The following is a 14,406-nucleotide window of genomic DNA, read 5'->3' on the forward strand; positions in this document are numbered from 1 at the left end:
TCAGTAACTTGCAAATATGTAACTTTAAAAAAATCCAGTTACGAGTCTAGAATTAGTGTCAAACAAATGATTCCACGTGGATTTAAATACCTTTAAGCATTACAAGCTCAAAACTACAAAGGAAACTTCTTTTGAATGGATAATTTCCCAAACTCTGTTAAAGATGGAAAATTCTTTCTAAACAGAGTATTGTAAATATAATTTTAAAATAAGTAGGATAACATGAATCCCGGTTGGTCTCCCTCTAGAAATGTGCACGGCTTTTTTCTTCTACACGAAATCCACTGCTTTTTCTATAATGAAATGGTTTTACGTTCAAGATGTTTCTCATTCTCAAACATCGCATTGTTAGGACAGTTGTTTTAGTGGGGAGCGATTGATGAGTGCGTGCTAGGGCCTTGGTTCTCAGACTTTGGTGCAAGTGCTAATTCCCTGGCTTTAAGTCACTCTGTCCCACTGCACCACCACCAAGATGCCTGGATTGAGTTTTGCTGACTCAGTAAATTGGAGGACCAAGGCCTGGGTCTCTGCTCTCTGAAGGAGCTCTCCGTGTGCTTCTGAGACAGGAGCTCCTGAGACCATCCCCGGGGAAGGCTGGAGAGTATGAGATTAATAACAATAAAATTATTTTTACTTTAGGGATTTCAACAGTAAGGCCTTCTTGATAGCTCTGAGAGTTAGTAACTAACGATCATTACTCAGATGCAGCCTTGTTGACATCAAGCTCTGCTCCAGAATGCTGGCTGTTCCTCCCTTTCATCTCCCAGGCTTTCCTGAACACAGCGTTTCCTACCTGACCTCCCAGCTTTTAATCACATCTATCACCCTCTGCTGTTAATCCTGAAGGAGCACGAGCTCTGCAACTGTGTTGCTTAAACAGCATGTTTTTTCTTTACACTGTTATCATGCTAAAAAATAGCAGCCAGTAGAAGATAAATCAAGTTCTTAATTACTCAGGTGCTTCACATACAATCTATATATTCAAAGTCTCTTCAGAGAGACACACTGGTAGACTCAAACTGCCTTTCAGTGTTTGAGTTTCGTACATTTTTCTGCCCATTGCAGCTGTCTTTCCTGACTCATGTCCCTTTGTCTGCTTTACTGCAGCAACTAACTCTTTACATTTGGGTAAAGGACAGTTTTCCCAAAAAATAAGAAATAAATAAAATAAAAACACGACTCTTACACAGATATAAAAATAAATACTAAAAAACGTAATTTAAAGATTTTGTCTAACACATTATTAATGAGGAAACTGGTAAGTGGTTACAGCCAGTCCAAAGGAGAATCCAAGGAACAGACATATCTGTACATCAGTAATATTGAAATTAATGTGCAGATGGAGGCGGGACTGGCTTCTTCCGTAGTGGGTGGTGGGGGAGGGGAGTCTATCGAACCTCTGCCAGGTGGCATTTGCTAGTGTATGGACAATAGTTTCTTGAGAGGAAACAATGCCTTGCTTGCTAAGTAAATAAGTAAGTGAGGCAAATAAATAAATAAGTAAATCTGGAAGCCCTTGTTAAAGGATAATTTCATATAAATATGTCTTGGAAGTTAGAGATAGTGACTTTCTCTGGAGAGATTAGAAGGTTTATTGTCCCCGGATGCATTTGCCTACATTCTAAAAGTGACCAAAAAAAACCCTACAGACTGGTGCCTCTCCTCAGAGATCTCTTGTATTCCAGAGCCAGAATTCCTCTCTGCCTCTGTGAAGGGGAGGAGAAGATGTGCCAGCCATCTCCTCTAACCTCCACGTCTCATAATTTGGAGGTTTCCTCTCTCTCTTTTTTTAAAAAAGATTTTATTTATTTATTTGAGAGAGAGAGAGCACGTGCATAAGCAGGGGGAGGGGCAGAAGGAGAGGGAGAAGCCGACTCCCTGCTGAGCAGGGAAAACCCAACACAGGGGGCTTGATCCTAGGACCCCGAGATCATGACCTGAGCTGAAGGCAGATGCCCAACGGACTGAGCCACCCAGGTGCCCCGAGGGTTCCTCTCTTGTGGAACAACTCCAGCATGTACAGGTGCATCTGGCACTCCTCTATTGGACTCTGGGAAACGGAGCAGTAGAGAACAGATGCTGCTAGGATTTTCTGTGAGCAAATAGTCCCTGATCCAGGGACTCCCGTGTCTGTTAGTGAAGCTCTCGATCATTCATCTGTCTACAGCTAAATCTGTCTGGATAGATACAGATAAATCGATTTAATTCAGATAGGAGGCAAGATAACTGGTTAACTTGCAAGTAGGATAACATCGCATACCCTTCATAGTTTCAGACTTACTAATTTGCAAAACTATCGTTTACAATTTACAGAGTTCTAAAACAGTTACAAGGCGCCAGAAGTCTCACAGCACCATAGAATCAGGGGATCAGTACTCTAGTCTGGACGGCATATTGTTTTTATTCATTTATTCCCTAATTTCTTTTTTTTAATTTTTTTTGATGTAGTGTTCCATGATTCATTATTTGCCTATAACACCCAGTGCTCCGTTCAATACATGCCCTCTTTAATACCCATCATTTCTTTAATGTTTTCTGCATGTTGTGCCAAGCCCCTGTGCTATTTGCTACAGATACTGTGGGTAGCAAATCAGAAACTATCACTCTTCTCGTATAGCCTACAGATGAGTGGAGAAGACCCATAGAATAAGTCACAAAATACTGAATTACAAATTGTGAGAAAGGCTGTGTCCTTTACAGTTATAATTTCTAAACATCAGGTAATGCAGTCATGTCTGAAAAAGCAGTAAAGAGGCCCTGGGTTAGTAATTTTGAGGGATACCCCTGTTAGCAAAGCACATGAGATTTGGAGCATGGCTGCTGGGCACCCATTTCCAGTGTCCATAACCTGATGTGATGATTCCATTGTCTTTGCTTTGCCCTGGAAATCTAGATTATCCAATAAATGCAGCATTTGTTTAACTTCATATTTTGTAGCACTCTTTATTAGAAAATGAAATCACTTACAGAAACTACCATAATACTGAAATTTTAAATTTTTTTTTTAAAGATTTATTTATTTGAGAGAGAGAATGAGAGATAGAAAGCACGAGAAGGAAGAGGGTCAGAGGGAGAAGCAGACTCCCTGCTGAGCAGGGAGCCCGATGCAGGACTCGATCCCGGGACTCCAGGATCATGACCTGAGCCGAAGGCAGTCGCTTAACCAACTGAGCCACCCAGGCGCCCATAATACTGAAATTTTAGAATGTCAAAAGTAGAAACATTTCTGTGTGCTGTCCTTTAAGGATTGTCCAGCGCCCTGGCCTTGGATGAAATTTATGACACCTTAAAAGACCTTTGGAATCATGTGTTAATTGTGACCCCGTGGATGCTGAATGGCAGGGAAGGCCCTCTCCCTGTGACCCAAAGGCAAAGAGACAAAGGCCTCACGCAGGTATATTATCCTGCTCCTTTGGCAGCTGCTCAGCCAGAGCCGAGCTTCTTCATGCAGGCCATTGATTTACCGCAAGGAAAGAAGAATGTTCTGTCGAACAAAAAAAGCAGAGTCCAGTGGAGGTTAGGCTAACAGATTTGCCTGGTTAATAATCCTAAACTTCTAATAGCCAGGGTTGAGTTGGCTAAAATCAGAGAATTTCAGACCTACCCTGTGGTCTCCTATATTCTGCCACTTTATTTTCCAAACTTTGGAAGTGGAGGCTCAGATTTTACCTGACTTTTCTTAAGCTCACATTCCACTCCGGATCTCCAATTCAAATATCCTGATGGTCTCTATACCATATCAGTGTCTGGCCATCCACAATTAATGCCGTTAGCTTATATATCATGTCCTCTTGAAGGAAATTAATTTACTGATAAAGCTCTACTGTTAGCCAAAATGCAAGGCAGCAATAAAAGTAACAGCTGTTGTTTCCAAGAAAAATAACGATGCGACACAGAAGGTAATGAGGCTGTCAGAGTTGTCTCCTGTCTTATTTAGCAGACCTCTCTCTATTCAAGACTGGTGGTGACCTGGAGAGGGGTGGGAGTGAAATTTCTTACCTTGTCCCGATTGCCGATCCGTGTGAACGTATTAGTTAAAAAGAGGGGAGGAAATTCTACCTACTGTTTTCCTCCAATTTGGAATAGTCCTCTGTAATACAGAAGAGTTATGTGACTTAACGGCATATATATAGCACGGTTTTGACAACTTCCAATCTGTTTCCTACCTCTTAAATCAGAGGCCTTTTGATTAATCTGTTCATGTGCTTTCATCTATCACAGTAAATATAATGTGAAGTCAATTGCTGGGGAAGTTGAAGGCTAGATACAATATGCCTATCTTCTGTTACAAACATTGTAGGATTTTTATTTCATTTAAAAATTTTGGTAATCATTATGATGGTAATGTTTACAGACATTCGGGTGTCAATGGCGATTACTCTAGTAAGTACTCGGAGGTACTTTATTTTTTGTGTTAGTTGAGTTGCTGCTGCTGTGTCAGATGTGTTCAGCTCAAGGGAGTAACTTCCTATGGCCCTGCATAATGATGCATATCACACAAACCAAAATGAATATTTAAAATTCGATTTAAAAAGAAATTGATGTGCACTCATAATTAAATGTTGTCTGAAGAGAGATATATATAGGCCATAAAAATTTGACTTTCCTTTTGCTGGTAACAGGAATGATTTTTAAGATTAGAAAAGTCATTGCTTACATTATATAATTGAAAATATTTTAGAATTTCAAAGATACACCTTTCCCCCCCCCCACATTGTAACAACCCTGAATTTGGGGTGTATCAATAATTAGCAATGCTTTATAATTATAACAGGCAGCTATTTTTTTTCTTTTCTAAAATAAAATCACGACACATCTTTAAAAAGGAGAATATTGGATTCGATGAAATGAAATGTGTCACAAATTTTAATAATTTGTTTCCTTAATAGTTTTCACCATAAACATTTTCTGGTTAAATTATCTACAAAAGTAAGATAAGATCACTGCAAATGCATGGCAGTCATATAAACTTCAGGGAAAAGAATCACTTTGCTATAATTGAAAAATTTTAAGAATCCATTTGTATTAATTCTACCTCTCAGAGAGGTTTGATGACTAGAAAAATTTGACTCAGATAAAAGGTGATTTTGATTTTCTTTATTTATTTTAACTTTTGCAGACTAGTGATGGTCTCCTCTCTTTCTTCCCCATTTCTGCATACAAGAAACTGCATGGACCGTCATCCGGCACAATGGCTCTGACTTAACAAGAGTCAGAAACACTAACCCAGAGAACCCATATGCTGGGGTTTTCGAGTATGTGGCCAGCATGGAGCAGCTCCAGGCCACAATTAACCTTGCGGAGCACTGTGAACAGGAGCTTACCTACTACTGCAAGAAGTCACGACTTGTCAATAAACAAGGTAAGGAAACTGAGGCATCTGTCCTGCTGTGCGCCTTGCACTGTGCACTTGACCTCACCAGCTCCTGTGGATATTAATGATGCCAAGGTGGTGGCATATAGCCCCTTGAGAGTGTCTGCCCCCTTACGCTTAGCAAACATGTCACAGTCTGGAAGCCACAGCAGTGCTTTTGCCTGAAGAAAAGAACAAGGTCAGTTTACGCTGGGCTTTGTTTAAAGCCTTGATTGCCTTCAGAGTCTCTCTGTGTCCTTCATCAGATAACTCTACAGAAAAGGGCTTCATTGGGCTCCTCGATGGATGCTCAGTGTTTGTCCCCTATAAAGGGCAAGTGACATATATGGTTTGTTCTGTCATGCAAAAGAGCTAACGAAAATATGACTGACTTTTCTGAAAGTGACTATTCTGTGGGACTCTTCATGGATTATTGGCACTTAGCCGCTGGGTAAAACTGTAAATTAAAATAGATTGCCAGAAACAGTTTATTCAGCAATTTAAGTAGGAATCAGAAAACCTCTTTTAACTCTTTCTTTTATTCTACTTTTAATAACTCCTCAATTCTGTTTTTGGTTTTGTTTTCCCTTTAGAACATCTCATTATGTGACAATATCTTGGGTCCCCCCGGTTTTGCCTTAGTGTGGGCCTTAGTGACACTCTTGAATTACTGCAGGAACTTTCCAGCTGGCCTCCTGTAGGCATCTCTCCATACCGTCTCACCACCCAGTATGCCCCCTACGATGGGAATTAACCTCTAAGAAACTCTGCTTCCATCCTGACACTTTTCTACTTACAAAGCCTGCTACCTTCCTCTTCACTGTCTGTCCCAAACAGACTCTTCTAGCTGGATAGCATAAGTGCATATTCTGGACCCACACCCTGCTGATGCCAGTTTCATGCCACTCCCCAACACACTGTTCTCTAGCAGCAATATCGAGGTATATTTTTCTTGAGAAATTAGAGATGATTCTAAGACATCTGCATGATAAAGCCACTTGGTGAATGTTTACCCCTGTTTATTATCTTAAGAGAGGTCCGGATAGCATGACAAGAATTTTAAAAGACGTGCATTTCATATGTGAATATCGTATGTCATGTAGATCAAGCAGAGAGATTTTGAACTCTTGGGATGACAACTGAACTGTCGTTTCTAGTTAAGCACCTTTTCCACTTACTGTCCACCCACAGAATATAATTGGATTATTCTCCCCCTTTTGCCTGGCTTCACACCCTCTCCTCCTTCTTTTCCTCCATCTTCTTCTATGTCACAAGGTCCTCTTCTGGCCTTTTGCCCTTCCCATCTTGCTGGTCTCCCCGCAAATCTTATCCCCTTGGAAACTCAATCCCGTTTATGAATGACCATCAGATAGTTGTAGTGCAAAGAGCATAAGATTTGAAGGCAGGGAGAGATGTAAGTTCAAATTCCAGGGCTCTTATTAAGTAGAGAGCTTGGTTAGATGAGTCTTTATCAGCTTCGCTTTCTCTTCTGTGACACAGGGCCAGTAATGGGGTGTGGCGGTGATCGGGTGGCATTACACAACACATACAAAGTGCCTGAAGTGAGTTTCTCTTCCCAGCTCTCTGGTGCATCACCGTTATAGTTAACATAGCAGTTTAGTAGGCGAGTGATTGTTCACTTGTTCATTGTTGCTGAATATTGATCTTGGAATCTAAAAACATAGATAAATACGGAATTGTATTCTAAGAAGAGTGAGAACCTTAATTATAGAAGGATAAATGAATGGGATGCAACAAAATGAATGGAATTGCTTAACTAGAAAAGAAAGATAAAAGGGAAGACAAACATCAAAGTCACAAAAGAGCCAAACTCTGAAAGAACCAGAAAACAAAATCCCCACAGGGTTAGTGAGCAAGCACCACACAAAGAGGGCAATACAGAGCCGGAAGGACCCCTACCTTCGTGGTCAGTGGTGTCCTTGTATCTTTTGCTAAGACTCTCCTGGCATTTTAGCCAGGCTTGAGAGCCACTAGTAAAGAAAATAACTTCTAGAAAAGGCCATTGAACAAAGGATGATGATAATTGTCAAATACACAGATTTTTTTCTTTAAAGTTTTTTATTGTTATGTTAATCACCATACATTACATCATTAGTTTTTGATGTAGTGTTCCATGATTCATTGTTTGTGCATAACACCCAGTGCTCCACGCAGAACGTGCCCTCTTTAATACCCATCACCAGGCTGACCCATCCCCCCACCCCCCTCCCCTCTAGAACCCTCAGTTTGTTTCTCAGAGTCCATCGTCTCTCATGGTTCGTCTCCCCCTCCGACTTACTCCCCTTCATTCTTCCCCTCCTGCTATATTCTTCTTCTTTTTTTTTTTTTTTAACATATAATGTATTATTCGTTTCAGAGGTACGGGTCTGTGATTCAACAGTCTTGCACAATTCACAGCACTCTCCATAGCACATACCCTCCCCAATGTCTATCACCCAGCCACCCCATCCCTCCCACCCCCCACCACTCCAGTAACACTCAGTTTCTTTCCTGAGATTAAGAATTCCTCATATCAGTGAGGTCATGTGATACATGTCTTTCTCTGATTGACTTATTTCACTCAGCATAACACCCTCCAGTTCCATCCACGTCGTTGCAAATGGCAAGATCTCATTCCTTCTGATGGCTGCATAATATTCCATTGTATATATATATACCACATCTTCTTTATCCGTTCATCTGTCAACGGACATCTTGGCTCTTTCCACAGTTTGGCTATTGTGGACATTGCTGCTATAAACATCGGGGTGCACATACCCCTTCGGATCCCTACATTTGTATCTTTGGGGTAAATACCCAGTAGTGCCATTGCTGGATCAAATAGTAGCTCTTAAATACACAGATTTTCCTCAGGTCCTTCACCCTAGAATTCATGTAGAATGAATTTGAGTTGGCAAAGAGAGAGAACAATTTGCATTTTGAGTTCACAATAAGAAATAAATGGAGAAGAACAGGAAGGAGATGTCAGACAAGTTAAATTTACAGTTTCAGACCTTGAAGATATCGACCTTTTAAGTAATAATGTTGTGCCATTATTGTGGATGAATAAGGTGGGATGTGTATGTAAATACATTTTCAGCAAGCTGTGGAGCTGTGACTCAGCACATTGAAAAGATGGCCAATGTGGATACTCAAGTCATTTAGGATTTTAACTACAGGAAGTGGAACGTCTGACCATGATCACCAATATTTTATAATTTTAAATTTTTTAAAAGATTTTATTTATTTGAGAGAGAGAGAGAGAGCGCACAAGCACTGGGAGTGGCAGGCAGAGGGAGAGGGAGAAGCAGGCTCCCCACTGAGCAGGGAGCCTGATGTGGGACTTGATCCCAGGACCCAGCAGTTAAGGCAGACGCTTAATGACTGAGCCACCCAGGCGCCCATTGTAATTTTAATTTTTTACTTAAAAAATTTCTCATGATTTTCTTCATTCTTTCTTATACTTATTTAAATTCTTTAGGACACTTCAAAAAGTCTTAAAGGGAACCAAATGTATTTGGTACCTTTAAAACATTCAGTGGTATCTATTTTATGGGGAAGATCAGAAATTTAGAGGTGAAAATATTATTCAATATTTAGAAATAATTTATTTTCTTTTTAATCTATGAACACATAATGTTTTAAGCAATATATTGAAAAATATCTATTAAATGTTTCAAGGTGGTTTCACCATCTGTTGATGAGTTAATCCTGTAATTTAAAAAAAAGATGAAAAATCTTGATTTTAATGTCTCTGTCCATACACAAGCTTCCAATTAACTCGAGTTTTTTGGCATGGTATGGGCTGGTATGTATAGTAACACTGGGAGAAGAGTTGTTGGCATTAGTAGAGGTTTGATCTAATAGTAAGTTGTTCTAAGCATTTTCTTTCTTAGGTAAGGGAGAAATTAGTACAAGTCCCAGATTTTCAGTAGGGCTCATGGCAATAACTTAGAAGTTTTGAAAGTCAACAGAAAAATGATCTAACACCTTTGAGGAGCTGACTGATTTGATGTCACATTCTTCTCATGCCCTGATTATCAAATGACTATGATTTTTCCTCTCTACCTATTGTTTTTTTTCGAAGACAGATGGCCTGCTTTCCTCACCTGAATGTGCTGTCTGTTCTTTGCTCTAGTTCTTTGGCATCATGTTTAGTCATAACTCTGAGAAGGAGCTGGAAGCTGAACATTCATCATAGAAAGAAATGCATTTGGCTAAGGGAAATTCTGTTTTTGAGTGTAGTGTTTGCTTCAGGCATAAAGATCTTTCAGTGTTATTTCTGTAGTCTCCAAATAAATAGCCAAGCCATTAAATGGAAGAAAAAAAATACATACTTCCAAATAGATCTTAAATCATAACAAGGGAGTGCCATACCATGCCTAATGTTTAATAAACAGCTAATATGTTTTTAGCCAATAAATATATTGAGATAAACTACTGACTTTCCATAACATTCCATAATGTTTTAATGGGTATTTCATGATCTCAACTCAAGTTTGTTCCTGATATGTTAATTACTATGGTTTATATTTTGATATCTTCTTGTTTCAAAAATTATTTTTAAAGAAATAACATATGTGAACTGCTCTCAAAACATTTTTTAAGTACCATGCCTGAACTAAATAGGAACTGCTGATTTCTTTCCTACTTAAAGAAAAATACATTTTCCTTTTAAGCTTAAATAATAAAACATTTTTTAAAAAGCTTTCTTAAGGCAATGCCAGCAAGAGCCATGTTTGGAATATCACTGCATCAAATCAATCTTTCTTTTCCTTCTCTTACTCTTTTGAATGATTTGGGAAGGAAGGGAATGACCTGGGCTGGAAGGCTGAGGGGTATAGAGCAGATGTCACATTTCTCACATTTGTCTTTCAGATGGAAGCCCTCTGAGTTGGTGGGTTGGCAGAACCAATGAAACGCAAACGTACTGGGGAGGTTCTTTGCCAGATCCTCAAAAATGTACATGTGGATTAGAAGGGAACTGCATCGATTCTCAGTATTACTGCAACTGTGATGCTGACCGGAATGAATGGTGATTTCCATATGATTTCCTTATGCAAAATAAAGTTTATATTTAAAAATGACTCACTCGGAACGTACAGTGTAGTGAGGCAGATACTGAACAAATTAGTACAATGAAGAAATTAGATAAAGGTGTGTTTTGATGAAATCTGTTACAATCAATCTGAATCCTAAAAGTTAAGACCAATTTTTTTTTTAATTTTTTGGTAGTGGACCATAAATCATTACAGTTTATTTTTGTAATAAGATGAAATAGAGGCATCTGTTTCTTGTTTCCTCTTCATTATAAGTCAGTTATCATTCTCTTAAAATTAAGTGTAATTAAGAATTCTGTTAGTCTCAAAATATATTTATAAGCATTAATTACTAAAGGACATTTCTTCAGTAATCTGCCTATAAAACCTTTTAAACAGGTGAACTCAGAATTTCTTACAATTATTTAAACATATAGCTCTAATTTTTTTAAGGACGAACCATGCTGCAAAGAACTAATATTCTATTTATTATATCTTGAAAAAGGAAATCTAAAACATTTAGGGATTTTAAAACTGAGTCTGAAATAGTCTTTTAAGTAGAAGTCTTATGTATATGTTTGCCTTCGAAAAATTAAAAAAGATATATTTGAGACTAGAATTGAAATGTATATTGATTTTATTTATTCATGAAGTGAAATGTTTTTCAGTTTTTTTTTTAAAGGTTTATTTATTTATTTATTTGACAGAGAGAGAGCAAGCGAGAATAGGAACACAAGCAGGGGGAGTGGGAGAGGGAGAAGCAGGCTTCCCGCCGAGCAGGGAGCCCGATGCGGGGCTCGATCCCAGGACCCTGGTATCATGACCTGAGCCGAAGGCAGACACTTAATGACTGAGCCACCCAGGCGCCCGTTTTTCAGTTTTTGTATTCACATTTCAACATACCATATGCATATCCTACATCCTACATAAGCAACTTTGAACATAAGAGTTATTTTTAAAAATACTAATAGTCTGGCACAGAAATCATTGATTTGGTTACAGAATGTACATTAATTTCAGTAACACAGTCTGTTGTTAATTGAGCTCATATTTTGAGTCATATGATACTCTATGTATTTATTTGGCAAACATCAAGGCTGTATTATATTAAAAAACAGATTCTTTTAGGATACCCTAAAAGGAGGTATCCATATGGAGTCATGATTAGACTTTTAGTGTTACATGTTTGGTATGAAGAATATTGTCTTGCTTGCTTGAGCTCCAATTTTTCAGAATATCTACTTCCTTTGGAAGGCACTCTTTTTCTCACTGCCTTCACACACACACACACACACACACACACACACACACACACACAATGCCTACACAATAATAATGTATTCTAAAATGCAAATAAAATGCTAATAGCAATGCTTAACTGGAAAAAAATTCACCTAATCACCAAGAATTCTCCAATGCCTTTATAACATACTATTCATCAAAAATAATTTTTAAAAAGAAAATTTTGAAACTTCTCATATTAGATTCTGCTCATTGTGAAGTGGCTTGCATAGAGCTAACCTTCCTCAGATATATTTATAATTCCAGGAAATATATTTATAAAAACACCTACTTGAAGAAAGTGGGGAACAACCAAATGTTGTGGGGGGGACCTGGACCCTTGAAGAAGGGAATCCAAGTGGATGAGATAGATGTTTTACATGCCTTTTCCCATGAGGGCGCTAACCAGATCACATGCCATGAAGTGGTTAGGGCTCTAAGGGAATACTAGATCTTTTTGGCATGAGGTAGCCGAGGACAAAATTTGGGGCTGCCAAAATGACTGAAAATTGAGGAGGGAGTAGAAATCCCAGAAAGAAGAAAGCTACCTGGGCGGAGTTCAGTCTATCAACTCCACTCAGATCCCTGGCTGCCCTGCACTGCACATGCACAGGGGAGATTTCTAGGAATCACGCAGACAGCTATAGCTGGAAAACTGAACAAGCTCTAGAGACATTTCAGTGGCTACTATCAGAGGAGAGAGAGAATTTGGAGTTTAAGTCTCATTAATTGAGATGGGCTTGTAAGCCCCTTTGCTTTCCTCAGAAATGACAGAGGGTTCGTGTCTTCACAGCAAAGACTGTGTTCCAAAACTGAATATGATTGAAAACTAAGAAGAAAACTGATGACAGCCCACCAAAGATGGTATAAAACCAAACCTCCACAATTTATTATGATAAGACTGTGATTTAGCTGTCTGTGGAAAAAAAAAGGAAGTCTTCAGAGAATGATAACAGAATCCAGAGTCTCCATAGTGTATCACTCATAATATTCAGAACATTATAACAATTGTTACATATTCCCAAAAAGAGTAAATTTGATCCAAAGTCAAGAAAAATAATAGTAGTTATTAGAAATAGACCCTGGAACACTGATGTTTGATTAGTAGGCAAAAACTTTAAAGCAGCTATTATAAACATGCCTGAAGAATTAAAGGTAAAAATAACCACAAGTGAAGAGAGGGCATACTGAGCAGACAAATGAGAACTGTATTCAAGAAGCAAATATGTTTTGGAATAGGAAAGCACAGGATCTGAAGTGAAAACTTTCCTGGAAGGACTTGAAAATAAGATCTAGCAGAAGAAATCTTCAATGAACCTGAAGACAACTTCATCAAAATCATTTAATCTGAGGAACATGGCAGGTGGGGTGGGGGGGAAGGTTGGAAGAAACATTAACAGAACCTTTGTGGGTTGTGAGAAAATATCAATGATTTAACAGGCAAGAAATCAGAGTTTCTGAAGGATAAGAAATAAAACAAGGCAGAAACTATTTGAAGAAACAATGGCTGGAAATTTCTCAAATTTGTTTAATAAATGTCTGTGGTAGCAAGTCCCCAAGTCGGCCCTCCATGAGCCGCGCTGCCGGTTATTCACACCACTGTGTAATTTCCTCCCTGTGAGTGTCGCCTGAACCTTGTGACTCGCTTCAAATAAATAGAATATGATAAGAGGGATGAGAGTCACTTCTGAGATTAGGTTCCAAAAGACTGTGACTTCTGATTTCCTTGCACCTCTTTCCCTGACTTGTTTTGACAAAACAGTCTGCCATGTTGTGAGCTGTCCTGGGGAGAGGCCCAGGTGGCAAGGAATTGAGGGTGGCCATCAACCAACAGCCAGTCAATAGCCAAGGCCCTCAGTCCATCCGGTGGCAAGGAACAGACTACTGCCAACAACCAGCCACGGGAGCGAGCTTGGAAGCAGATCCTCCCCGTGCCAAGCACTGAGGTGACGGCAGTTGTTGCCAACACTTTAGTTGTAGCCTCGGGGGGGCTCTGAGCCAGAGTATCCTGTTAAGCTCTGCCCAGATTCTTGACACACAGAAACTAGAGATCATAAATGTTGTTTTAAGTCACTAAGTTGTAGGATAATTTGTTATGCCATAGCAGGTATATAACATAACATCAATGTACAGATTCCAGAAACTCAGAGGATCTGAAGCGGAATGAAAACAGAGAAAAGCACACCTTGGCTTATTGTTCAGTTTGCTAAAAAATAAAAAAACCCAAAAAACAATGATCAAGATAAATATTTTAAAAGCAGCCAGGTTGAATAGATCTGGTGGAATATATTCCATGCAGGGGAACAAAGATACAAATGCAGGCTGACTTCTCATCAGAAACACGGGTTGGAAGACAATGGGGTGATACCTTTGATGTGCTGAAAGAGAAAGCAATGTCAACCTGGAATTCTATACGAAACAAATAGATATTTCAAAAATGAAGGCAAAATAAAGTCCTTTTCAGATTAAACAAATGCTGAATTTTTTACCCACTGAACTGCACTGTATGAAATACTAAGAGAAATTCTGTAGGCTAAAGAGAAATAATGCCAGATGAAAACCCAGATCTTCAGGAGGGAATGAAGAACACTGGAAATCATGAATATGTCAGTAAATAGAAAAGCCAGGGTTTAAATTATTTTTTTAATTAAAAAAGAAAATTTACCATTTAACTGTATTATAACATCTCTGACATCTAGATTTAAAATATATGACAGCAATAGCACAAGGAAC

At 38.9% G+C, this 14,406-nt stretch overlaps 1 protein-coding gene across 9 annotated transcripts in view; it reads left to right on the plus strand.

Moving 5' to 3' along the window:
* CNTNAP4 (contactin associated protein family member 4) overlaps nucleotides 1-14,406 on the plus strand; it is a 258,259-nt gene that overhangs the window by 192,902 nt on the left and 50,951 nt on the right. For all 9 annotated transcript variants that reach the window (XM_028095590.2, XM_028095603.2, XM_028095618.2 and 6 more), the window contains 2 exons: nucleotides 5,165-5,362; nucleotides 10,232-10,388. In XM_028095590.2, the coding sequence (XP_027951391.1) occupies nucleotides 5,165-5,362; nucleotides 10,232-10,388 (355 nt within the window). The remainder of the gene's footprint in view (nucleotides 1-5,164; nucleotides 5,363-10,231; nucleotides 10,389-14,406) is intronic.

This window comes from Eumetopias jubatus, unplaced genomic scaffold (assembly GCF_037043125.1).
Source record: "Eumetopias jubatus isolate StellerSeaLion01/CBP00866 unplaced genomic scaffold, mEumJub1_p1.0 scaffold_10, whole genome shotgun sequence".
Taxonomy (NCBI): Eukaryota; Metazoa; Chordata; class Mammalia; order Carnivora; family Otariidae; genus Eumetopias; species Eumetopias jubatus.